Genomic DNA, 12,714 nt, shown 5'->3' on the forward strand with positions numbered 1-12,714 from the left:
ACACTGAAACCTGCTCAATCTATATAATATTATAAAAGCATATATATATATATTATATATATATATATATATATATATATATATATATATATGTTCTTAGACCACCATTTGATGTTTGATAATCAATTGGCGTGCTCTTCCCTGGTGATCTAGTTCAAGTTAATATTGCTATGATGAGATATTATGACCAAAAGCAACTCGGGGAGAAAGGGGCTTGTTTAGCTTTCATATCCTGAATCACAGTCCAGCAAAAGAAGCCAAGGCAAGAACTCAAACCAGGCAGGAACTTGGAGGCAGGAGTTCATGCAGAAGCCATGGAGGGATGCAGTTTACTGGCTTGCTCCTGTGGTTTACTTATCATGTTTTCTTATAGAACCCGAGACCAATAGCCCAAGGGTGTCCCCACAATGGGCTGGACTCTCTTCCACCAATCACTAATTAATAAATTGTTCTACAGCCTGGGCCACAGCCAGATTTTTATGGAGGTAATTGTGGTCACCTGTTCTTAAATGTTCCCTACTCTTAAATGACTGTAGCTTGTTTCAAGTTGTCATAAAACTAGCCAGCACACCTGGAGACCACTACTAAACTATAATATAAAATGGAAGGAGGGGGAAGAACTGTCTCATCCAAACCCCGAATCCCAATTCCTCCTTGGTACTTTCTAAAACAATTTATGTGTATGCATGTGTGTGTTTGTGCACATATATGAGCATCAGGTGCCCATTGAAGACAGAAGAAGGTTTTGGAGCTACCACAGCTAAAGTTACAGGTGACTGTGAGGCACTTAGAGTGGGTGCTGGAAACAAACTCTGGTCCACTACAAGAGCAGCAAGTACTCTTACACTGAGCTATCTCTTCAGCACCCCCTTTGGATAAACATCCTGAAGAAACTCAATAGGCAGAACATATCTCAACACAGTAAGTGCTATGTACAAGAAACTTATCGCCAAAATTATATGAAATGTTGGAAAACTCAGGACAATTTCACAAAAATAAGTGACTACACCTTATTTTTTTAAAAAAGAAAATTGTACTCAGTGTAGTACAGAAAGTCATAGCTAGCCCAATAACACAAGCAAATGAAAGGGTAAATAAAGGAAAGGAGGAAGGCTGCAGATTCCTATCCGCAGATGACATGATTCTCTACATAAGAGACCAAAAGAATCTAGCTGGATACTCTCAGAGCTGATAAAGGCTTTCTGCAAAGTGACAGGCCACAAATCAGTGATCTTATATTTTAGTGACAGACATACTGAGAAGATAACCACGGAAATAATCCTACTCACAATACACCGGGAAGCAAACAACCCAATAAACCAAGAAGCAAAATGCCTTGGAATAAACTTAACTAAAAATGTGACAGCCCTCTGCAAGCTCTCTTCAAAAACTGAAGAGAAAAAATCAAGGAATGCACTAGAAGATGGCGAACTTTTACATACTTATATATTGGATGGATCAATTAATGAAAATGGCCTTCTTACCAAAGAAATCTACAAAAGACTCCAGAGAGCTAAGGAGTTCTGAGCTAAAAGGGTAGAGGAGATATCACTGTACCTGACAGGAAGTTATGCTACAGAGCTATTGTCATAAGAACAGCAGGGTACTAATACAAAAGTAGGTATATAGACCAATGGAATAGAATAGAGAAAGCTGACATAAACTAGCTACAGTAATGGGATTCTTTTTTTATAAAGATGTTAAATTATACTGTATAAAAGACAGCCTCTTCAACAAAAGATCCTGGGAAAAATCAGCTATTCCCATGTTCAGGAACAAAATGTTATCCTTATCTCTTACCCAGCACAAAAGTGAACTCCAAAGGTATTCAAGCCTTCACTCCGTGGAAGGGGCAACTATGAATGTGCTAGAGGAAAGGGCTTCAGCTTTTATTACACAGTCTCTCATTTCCTTTGTCAGGGTTATTCCCAGATTTGTCATCTTTCCCCACTCCCTTACTTTTTTCCTTCCTTTCTCTTTCCTTTTTTCTTGATTTCTTCTTCAGGCAGGTCTATTTTTTTTAAGATAGTGTACTCCAGTTACTCAGCAATAAGGCCTAAAATGGGACCTAACAAAATTAAAAAGTGTCTGTACAGCAAAAGAAATAGTTAATCAAGCAAAAAGATAGCTTACAGAATGGGAGAGAAATCTTTGCCATCTATACTTCTGATAGAGGATTAATATCTAGAATATTAAAAGAAGCAAGATAGCTAAATTACACACAGAAAAAGGAGAAAAATGAGTGAGGGACTGGAGAGCTGGCTCAGTGATTAAGAACACTGACTGCTCTTCCATAGAACCTGGGTTTGATTCCTAGCAGTGATGTGGTGACTCACAACCATTTGTAACTAGGAGGATCCAAAGCTGTCTTCTGGCCTTCATGGGCACTATAAGCATATGACATACAGACATGCATGTGTACAAAATATCTAGACACATAAATAAATTTAAAAAGAAAACAACATGATTTTAAAAATAAGCTTAGGAAAGTTATCAGAAAGTTGTCCAAAGAATATATATATATATATTTTAAAAAAGGGTTCAACATAATTTTTTGTCAGGGAAATTGCAAATTAAAACTTTGAGATTCTATCCCACCCCAATCAGACTGGCTATTATTGAGAAACTAAATTCTGGTGAGAGTGTGGGGAAAGATGTACTCCTGTGCACTGCTGGTGGAGGTGTTAATTGGTGCTGACACTAAGGAAAGCAGTATGTGGATTCCCCAGAAACCTAGTGATAGATCTATCCTATGACCCAGCTAACTCTTAGGTCTATACCCAAAAGACACCCATTAGAGATATGTTGTCCATCATTCATTTTTACTTTACTCTCAGTAGTCAAGGAGTGGCACCAATCTAGATGTCCATTCACTGATAAATGGATAGTGAAAATGTGGTACATGTATATGCAGAAAGGGAAATTATTCAGTGACAAGGAAAAAGGAAATTATGATATTCAGAGGAAAATGGATGGGACTAGAAAATATTATATATTGTTTTCTATAAATATATATTTAAATTATGTGTCTGTCTGTATAAGGCTAAGTGTGCATGAGGACAGGAACTCAGAGGCTGTCCAATCCCCTGGAGCTTGAACAATTGTGAACCAAACAACATGAATCCTGGGAAAGGAATTCAAATTCTTGTAAGAGGAGTAGCTACTGTTAATCATCTCTTTATCTCCCAAACACTATATGAAATGAAGTAACTCATGCTCAGAAAGACAACACTCCCTGTTCTTCCTCATATGTGGATCCCTGGCTCTAATATTTTATGTGCATTTGTAGATATGTGTGTGTGTAGATGACAGGAACCTAGAAAGGGGCCCTCAAGAGGGGAAAACGAGGCTTTCAGGGGAGAGCGGTGGAGAGGGTAATAGATCAAATGTGAGATGTAAGCACAAGTGGGAATATGGGGGTGGGAGGGCTTAGTTGAGCATGGGGTAAGGACATGGCGCCTGGAGAGTGTCAACCAAAACTAAGCATAAACAAAAAAGCCACAAAGAAACCTGCTACTTTGTAAGCTAATTTAAAAAAAAAAAAAAGGTTTTTCCTGTGCTGAGCAGGGATGTGGTGGGAGGACAGGCCATAGAACAAACATGTTGCATGCTTCACACCACCTGGGGCACTGTGCTGTGGCAGAAGCATTTATGAAAGAGCAAAGAACTCTTTGCTGTTGGCCTTTTAACTGAATAAAAGCTCTTTGCACACGTTATATTTATGATTACAATGACATGACCTATAACTATGTCTTCCACAATACACAAGACCAGCCAACAAAGAGGAGTCTGTCTGGTCACTGGGTCTCAAATCTGACCGGCCTCTTTCCCTTACTGTCAGTCTCCCTTTAGAGAAGAATAAGGCCACGTCACAACAATTTACAAGTCAAGATATTTAACATTTGCATTCTGTGAATGGCACAAAACATCCTGTTTAGACTTTGTAAAGTACAACAAATACATAAACAGTTTCGGATAGAGGACAGAATTTCCCTTAGGTGGTAAGCTTTACCTGGTCGCTCTACTTTGGAGCAGAATAGCTTCACAGAGTGAGAAAAAAGTAAACAGCACATAGTGAGTAGCCGGAAATGTCTGCAGCAGACATGGGATGTAGTAGATGGTCACTACTCCAGAGTTGGACACATGACTGTTTTCAGGATAGTTTTATGAGATACTTACTCAACATATAGTTGACAATAACAGTCAAACGACTTGTTTTGCCCATCCTGTGCCTCCTACCTCATGTGGATTCTGCCAGAACAAATATTGATGTTTATCACAGAATGAACCTACCCTCCCCCCCACTCTTAACTTGAATGGCGAAAGGAAGCCTGTGGTTCCAACCACCACCATTTTACAATCTTTTAATCTAAAACCAGGAAAGTAGTGGAAGAATGATAAGCTAACGTGTTAATTAGCTGCTAGCTTGTTCCTTCCTTACTTGTTCTGTTGTTTGGTTCTAGATCTTAACTATTCAGGAGATTTTTAAGTATTAGATGAAAATTAAACTTGTTTCTGCCTCTGCAAGGAAATATTCATGTTCTGATTTCAAAGACCCATTTTCTACATTTATTTCACTACTATGTATTCTGCACTATTTGTCCTTTATATAAACCAAGCTGTTCTGTACAATTTAATGACAGAAGTATGAAAGAAATATTCTTGGTGGCACACACCTTTAGCACTTAGGAGGAAGAGGCAGGAAAACCAGTTCAGCCATCCTCAACCATATAGTGAGTTAGTCAAGTTGGGCTCTGTGAGCTCCTGCCTCAAGTGGGAATATTAAAATAAAATGAAAACAAACAAATGAGCAAACAAGCACACCCTCCTTGTTTTTGCTTCATTTTGCCAGTGAGGTGAGTGCCATCCTGGAATCATGGCAGCATAATTACACTTCTGCTGAGGGAAGCTTTGGAAAGACAGCTTCTCACACTGACTTTGATGGCATAGTCTACTTTTGCAAGAGTGAAATCCTCCTGAAATGGCTTTCCAAAATGTTCTGTGGAAAGTAAGAATTAATAGACGGCAAGTCTTCATTCCCGATTGCCAAACAGGAGACAAATTCATCAGACAGCAGAGTCTGCGCTGGGATAGTTTCACTGGGTGAGTCACTTTGCAAAGCCATGCTGGTTTCCTCCTGTCTGGAGTCTTGTATATCAAGAGAATTGAATTCTCCTTGATTTAAGACAAGGCTCAATTCATCAAGAATTAGTGTTTTGCTTAGTAAATTCATACTTGAAGCAGAAAACTGGAAGCTAGGATATGTTCTCAATCTGGCAAAGTGATCATCTGTGGCCTCAAAGGATGTAGGGTCTCTTTCATCTCCATTAATGAAATGGTTTCCTCCTGGAGGAACATTTGAAACCTGGGGTTTGTATCCAGTGTTGATATCAGGAATATACACAACAGAAGAACTGGTAGACAACGTTGTTAGAGGGCAGTCTCTTGTCTCAAGAAGTCTTGTGAGCCTTTCTTCTTTGTAGTCTGTGGGTTTGTGTTCCGGGGGAGAGATTTCACTTATCTCTGTAAGGACAGGATCCACATATAGGGCCTGCTCACTGGCATTATCATTCTCGAGTACACTTTTTTCCTAGGGGAAAAAAAAACCATTACTTAATTTTACAGGCAACCCACCCCCCTAATCACCCAATTTATTTAAAAGAATTGACTGAATAATTGGGTTGTGTCTGAAACTTTCTTTCCTTTCCTTTTCCTTTTATCTGAGTGTTTACTTCCAGGATGATTTCCTCCTTCTGTCTTTTGGGTCTCTTCTAAATCTTTACATAGGTCTCCCAAAGAAAGAATTAAGAAGAATCCATGTTTTAAGCATAGTTCTTGGTTAAAACCTTTTTTTAAAAAAAGTTTTACTTTTTTGTTTATTTTTTTTATTTTATCCTGAGAATCCTTCATTTAAATGATGTGTATCTAGGCTAAATTGATTAGTGTGTTGACTAGTTTTGTGTCTCATTTGACACAAACTGGAGTTATTTTGGAAGAAGGGTGAGACAATGTAGCCACAGATTGGCCTGTGGGCAAGCCTTTGGTGCATTTTCTTGATTGATGATTGATGTGGGAGAGACTAGATCATTGTAGTCAGTGCCACCCCTGAGCTGGTAGTCCTGAGTGCTATAAGAAAGTACACTGACATCAAGTGAGGGATGGGGTTGCCATCCCACAGTCACATCTTTGACCCATAATTTTTCCTATCTGAAAGAATTACAGGGATGGAAATGGAGAGGAGCCTGAGGCAAAAAAAGGTCCAGCAACAGGCCCCAAGTGGGATCCAGCTCAAGGGGAGGTCCCAAGGCCTGACACTATTACTGAGGCTATGGAGCAAATACAAAAAGGGACTTATCATAACTGCTCTCTGAAAGACCCAACAAGCAGCTGAAAGAATCAGATGCAGATATTTGCACCCAACCAATGGACAGAAGCTGTTGACCCCTGTTGTTGAATTAGGGAAGGCTGAAAGAAGCTGAGGAGAAGGGTGATCCAGTAGGAAGACCAACAGTCTCAATTAATCTGGACCACCAAGACCTCTCAAACACTGGACCACCAAACAGGCAGCATACACCAGCTGATATGAGGCCCCCAACATACATATAGTAGAGGACTTCTGGATCTGTGTTCATTCAGAGATGATGCACCTAACCCTCAAGAGACTGGCGGCCCCAGGGAGTTTAAAGGTCAGGTTGGGTGGGGGTGGGGACATCTATGTATAGACAGGGGAGTGGGGAGGAGGTATGGGATGTGGAACAGTCAGAGGGTGGGGGTAGGAAATAAAATATGGAGTGTAAAAAAAAAGAAAGCAAGCAAGCATGCTGAATAAGTCATGGAAAGCAAGCCAGTAAGCAGCACTCATTCATGGCTTCTGCATTAGTTATTGCCTCAATATTTTGCCCTCCCTTCCCTGGGTGATAGATGGCAAGCTATAAGATGATCTCCTTCCTTTCTAAGAAAGTTGCTTTTAGTCATAGTGTTTCTTCACAGCAATAGACAGCTAACTAAGGCAATGGGCTCACCCAACTTTAAGCAGAGACACATGTATCTGCTTTATAAATAGGCCTGGCCTGCCCAAGCTAAAATAAAAATATAACTCAAATATAAAATTGTTAGGATAGGTGGTAGAGTACTTTAATTGACAAACTGATAGCCTAGATGTTAATTATATATCATACTCTATAATTTACATCATTGCATAATTGTTATGGTTATGCTTAATTTATATCTGGGAAAAAAAGGAGCCTTTTAATTGGACAAAAGGTGGAAATGTTGTGGGTTGCCTTGGTGCTGTTTGCATTTTGATGTTAATTTTGCTTCATCAAGAGGAGTTACCCCTGATGAGGAGTGGATCACATACTCAAGTGATCTCACTTGGCCTTCTCCCCATTCTAACTGGTCAAATAAAGGTGGAAGCCAATGATTGGGCAATGGAAGGGAAAGGTGGGTCTCAGAGAGGGAGGAGGAGGAGGAGGAGGAGGGGGAAGAGGAGGCAGAGGAGGATGGAGCAGATCCACATGGCCTGGAGAAGCCGCAAGTAGCAAGGGGTCTCATAGCTGGGGGAATAGATTAGTACAGTGATAGTTCTGTACAATCTAGGCTAATAGCTTATAAATATAATAACTGGGCTGTGTGTTTATTTTATACAGGCTTATTGAGATAAGAAGTTAACACAAGAGTCCTCTTGGTACTTGAGTTCATATCACCCTCTTTCCTAGAATATTTTTTCTCTTGAGAAAGTCCTCATCCTCCCATATTTTCTCTCTGCTTTGTAGCTGTCAAAACTTCTCCCAACTGCAACTGCCCAGCATCCCTAGGCTGTCCTTTGAACTCCTCTTTTCCTGGAATAATATATATATATATATATATATATATATATATATATACTCAAGTGATCTCAGAATATATATATATATATATAAATATTCTGATGACCAGACTGAACTCTTGGTCCTAACTGATAATTTAATTATGGATATTTTGTTGTTGTTTACTATTTATTTATAGATTTATTATATATATATGAATGTTGCTTGCATATATGTATGTTCATTACATGTGTATATGGTACAGTGGAGGTCAGAAAAGGGCATTGAATCCTCTGGAACTGGAGTTATGGATGGCTATGGGCCAGCATGTTAATTCTAGGAATTGAACCTGGGTCCTCTGCAAGAGTGACAGGTACTCTTAACCACTGCCCTGCCTCTCCAGCCCCTGCTTGTTTGTTTGACAAGGTCTCATTATATAGCTCTAGTTGGCCTTGAAATCATTATCCTCCTGCTTCAGCCTTCCCTATGCTAGTTTTATTGGCATACCCCATCATTCTGGACACCAATCAGTTTCTGTTTGGTGCTGTTTGATTACCTGTAATAATTTTGCAACATTACTATTTTCCATATTAGGAATATCTTCATAAAGCCACTTTGGGATTATCAGTAAGACTTTTCTTTTAATTCTAGAAAGCAAAAAGATAAATTAGAAGCAGTTTCTCCCTTCCTTCCTTCCTTCTTTCTTATTTTCTTTTTTGGTTTTCTTGAAACAGAGCTTCTCTGTGTAGCCCTAGATGTCCTAGAACTTGCTCTGCAGACTAGGCTGGCCTTGAACTCAGAGAACCCTCTGTCTCTGCCTCCTGAGTGTTGGGATTAAAGGCATGACCATCATGCTTTCTCAGAACATTTCTTTTAAATTGGTGCAGGCAATCATAGGCAATGAATGGAACTAGAATGGAGTACAACTTAACCTCATGAAGCGAAGGGTTCCATTGCTTTCTTAATAAGCATTCAGTGAGAAGTGGATTTAATATCTTGTCAAACGTTCCTCTTGGTGCTATCTTCATGTATAAAAGCATCTTCTACATTGACTGTGCAAACTATATTGTGCAAACAGGTTGTACCAGGGATATGGACAAGACCATACTGATTTGAGGTATGGTTTGACACATGAAGAGCCTGTGAAAAACAAGTAAGGCCTGTTACTTGTTTTAACAGGATCTCTAAACACATTTATTAAATAACAACCAAAATGACTGATTGAACTTTGCAAGCTCCTTTGATTTTGATTGACATCAGGGAAAAATGATTTCTTTACATATATTTATACAGTTTTTATGACTCAATTTTAAAAATTAACTCATATTCTTTTTGTGCTTATAATTAGACCAGGCTAATGACTAGATGCTACTGGGATGTTTTCACAAAGCACACTGATAGAGTACACAGTGATTTTTACACATATATTTTTAAAATTTAACTACTCTTAGTGTCATTATATTTGTGTGGTGATACAATATTCTGAAAGTATCCTCCATTGTAAAAGACTGGAACTTTTGCTGGATCTCATATCCTATGACTTAAGACTGTCTACTCAGATTGTTTAACTTGCCTTTAAGAGGACAATGTAACAGTTGACTTTACTTGCCTGGGATTTCCCATGTAATCAACATTTACAACCCAAGCTAATGCATGGCTATAATCTGAAATTATATACCGTGACCCTGACCCAGACAATGCATGTCATGTGCATCATTTGCTGAAACCAGGAAATACAGAAGTTGAAAGCCACTTACTAAAATCTACTATAAAGGTTAAAAAGCAACCATATATGGATATTGGTTGAGAAACAATGGTATTTGTTTTCTGGGTCAGTTGGATCAGTTGAAATCAGGGACTTAGTACCTTATAAAACTGGTAGAGATTTCTGTAAAGTATCCTACTCCTCCTCATGTGATGCTTCCTGTGTTGCTCAATAAGTAGAGTGAAGTCCCTTGTGAGGGATAGACACAGCATTCATAGATAGATACACACAGGGATAGGTACACACAGACACGTGGACAGACAGAGTCACAAGACAGCCTTCAGGAAAGTACAGGTTCTGTACTGGCTGGTTTTGTGTGTCAACTTGACACAGGCTGGAGTTATCACAGAAGGGAGCTTCAGTTGGGGAAGTGTCTCCATGAGATCCAGCTGTGGGGCATTTTCTCAATTAGTGATAAAGGGGGTAGGGCTCCTTGTGAGTGGTGCCATCCCTGGGCTGGAGGTCTTGGGTTCTATAAGAGAGCAGGCTGAGCAAGCCAGGAGAAGCAAGCCAGTAAGAAATATCACTCCATGGCCTCTGCATCAGCTCCTGCTTTCTGACCTGCTTGAGTTCCAGTCCTGACTTCCTTTGTGATAAACAGCAATGTGGAAGTAAGCCGAATAAATCCTTTCCTCCCCATCTTGCTTCTTGGTCATGATGTTTGTGCAGGAATAGAAACCCTGACTAAGACAGGTTCAGACTCATACAACAGACAGATGAGGACCAAAGGTAGCGGGAGCATGAAGCAAAGGATTCAGATCTGGACTCATCCCTTCTTGGTTAAATGACTCCAAGGGAAGCACTTTTAGTTCTTTCCTTAATGTGACACTGATGCATTATAGGTAACTTGGTCTTATTCTCTAATGTGTATAATCTGTACATATTTAAAATGTGATTTTTTTGCCTCCATTTTAGTTCTGATTGTAATCATAGGCTTGTATCAATAATGTTTAATTGTATTAAATAACAGTATCTGCATGTATGTTAAATACTTATATTGGAACTATTTCCTCTTTCTATTTTGCATGTGTATGTGTATTTTCATATATATGTGTGGATATGTGGAATATATGTACCTGTGAAGGCCCGAGGACATTAGGCCTTGGGTGTCCTTCCTTAGGTGCCATCTGCATTATTTTAAAGACAGGGTCCATCATTGGCCTGGAGCTTGACAAGTGAACCTCACACATCAGCCTGTTTCTACTTTCCCAGCACTGGGATTATAATAAATAACACCTACCTGTAGTTTTTTTTTTTTTAATTTGGGTTCTAGGGCTCAAACTTAAGTTCTCCTGCTTGTAAATCAAGTGCTTTATTGAAAGGCTATTTCCCCACACCCCTTTATATCTTCTTAAAATTAGAACTTAAACAATTAAATTATTCATGAATTGTTCTATTGTCTTATGTATTATTGCTAACTAAAAGCTTTTGGGTTATATTAATTATAGTAATGAAATGATTATTACTTAAAATTTCAAAATATATAGACTATCTTTGGGTGATGATATAAATACTAATGTTTTATAGACATTATTTGAACATTAAGACATCTCAAGAGTCTTTGTAAATAATTATATTTTAATACACCCCAAGCAAAATTAGAAGCTAGTTTGTCCATTTTGAAAAGCTACTAGGGATATGTTTATTAATATATAATTTAAAATTTGAAGCATTGCTTAAGTTCTGTGGGAAAAGCCTATGCACATATTAGGTTGGTAAAACTTATAGACTAGCTTGCTTAAAATACTTTCTTATTTTGAGTACACATTTTAATGAAAAATTATCTCATATAACTAGTGATGACAAAGAAAGGAAGAAAGAAAAGAAACAGGTTTCCAACTTCTGGTTGGCCACATATATGGTTTAAGTCAGAAGCCAGTGACTATTGTTGTGTGTCCAAATCTTTGTATAACTAGATGCACTAGAAAACTGCAACATTAGACAAGTCTATTGAGACATTTGGAATGTCAAAGGCATCTGGTAACATTTAGAGAGTCAGAGGCCTTTCCTTTCTCACATCATTTTGAACAAGTTAAGCATAGACCTTTACTAATACCATACTGGGAGAAGTTGTTTGAAAGAAGATGGGTCCTTTCTCAAGACAACACAGGCTGGTGTTACTGACTTTAGTTGCTGCTGTGGTTTGAATAAAAATGGCCCCCATAGGCCCATAGAGAGTGGCACTTAGGTTGTCTGACTTTGTTGGAGTATGTGTAGATTGGTTGGAGGAGGTGTGTTACTAGGGTGTGGGCTTTGAGGTTTCAGAAGCTCAAGCCTAGACACTATGTGTTCACTTCTGTAGATTCTGATATGGAACATTCATCTACCTCTCCAACACCATGTCTGCTGGCATGCTTCCATATTTCCCACCATGATGATAATGGACTAAACTTCTGAACTGTAAGCTATCCCCTGATTAAATGCTTTCCTTTATAGGAGTTGCCATGGTCATGGTGTCTCTTCAAAGCAATAAAACCATAACTAAGACAGTTGCCCACCAAAACTAGATGGTAAAACTTTATTTCTGAAGGCACCTTATGCTTTGGTTGCAGAACATAGAGAAATCAAGTTGGGACTGACTTGGAAATTTCCTCCCTGATGGCCAGTGTTCATAGTACTGGAAGGGGTTATACAGGCCACTGAGGGAGAAAAGCCATCAATGGTTTTACTGAGTAGTAATGCCATATGCTACAATATTAAAATACCGTACAAAACATATCCACAGGTGTAATAGTGCCAGAAATGTTACGGATGGTAATCAACCCCTTTCTGAATGGACTTGAATTGGACTTGAATTTCTTCCCACAGGAGGAAATTCAGATGCAATACTGTAACCTTGTCAAAAGCTCATGTCTGGAGAGGGAATAGACTCAAAGAGATCTGTTACTGTTGTTTGTTAAATGGTCATGTTGTCAAATTGCCTTTTAAATATTTGTTTATACCCATAGATTAGTAGTATTCTCAACCTTAGTCAGAGAAGCTTTTTTTGCAGTAAGCAGCTGTCAATGCAAAGACTTATAACTAGTCAAAATCCTGAGAAGTAAGTAACTACTTAATAATCAGCCTGATTGGACCATCTGTAACACCCTCAACTTGCAAAGCTCAAGAAAGCATGACGGAAGAAGGGAGAGAAAGAATGTA

The 12,714-nt window shown here is 38.8% G+C and overlaps 1 protein-coding gene across 2 annotated transcripts in view; it reads right to left on the reverse strand.

Annotated features, from left to right (window-relative positions):
* Positions 1 to 4,826: 4,826 nt before the first annotated feature.
* Il23r (interleukin 23 receptor) overlaps positions 4,827 to 12,714 on the reverse strand; it is a 91,286-nt gene continuing 83,398 nt past the window's right edge. For both annotated transcript variants that reach the window (XM_031382102.1, XM_031382103.1), the window contains 2 exons: positions 8,365 to 8,455; positions 4,827 to 5,590 (listed from right to left, as the gene is read on the reverse strand). In XM_031382102.1, the coding sequence (XP_031237962.1) occupies positions 4,952 to 5,590; positions 8,365 to 8,455 (730 nt within the window). In that variant the 3' untranslated portion in view covers positions 4,827 to 4,951. The remainder of the gene's footprint in view (positions 5,591 to 8,364; positions 8,456 to 12,714) is intronic.

Source organism: Mastomys coucha, unplaced genomic scaffold, assembly GCF_008632895.1.
Source record: "Mastomys coucha isolate ucsf_1 unplaced genomic scaffold, UCSF_Mcou_1 pScaffold20, whole genome shotgun sequence".
NCBI lineage: Eukaryota > Metazoa > Chordata > Mammalia > Rodentia > Muridae > Mastomys > Mastomys coucha.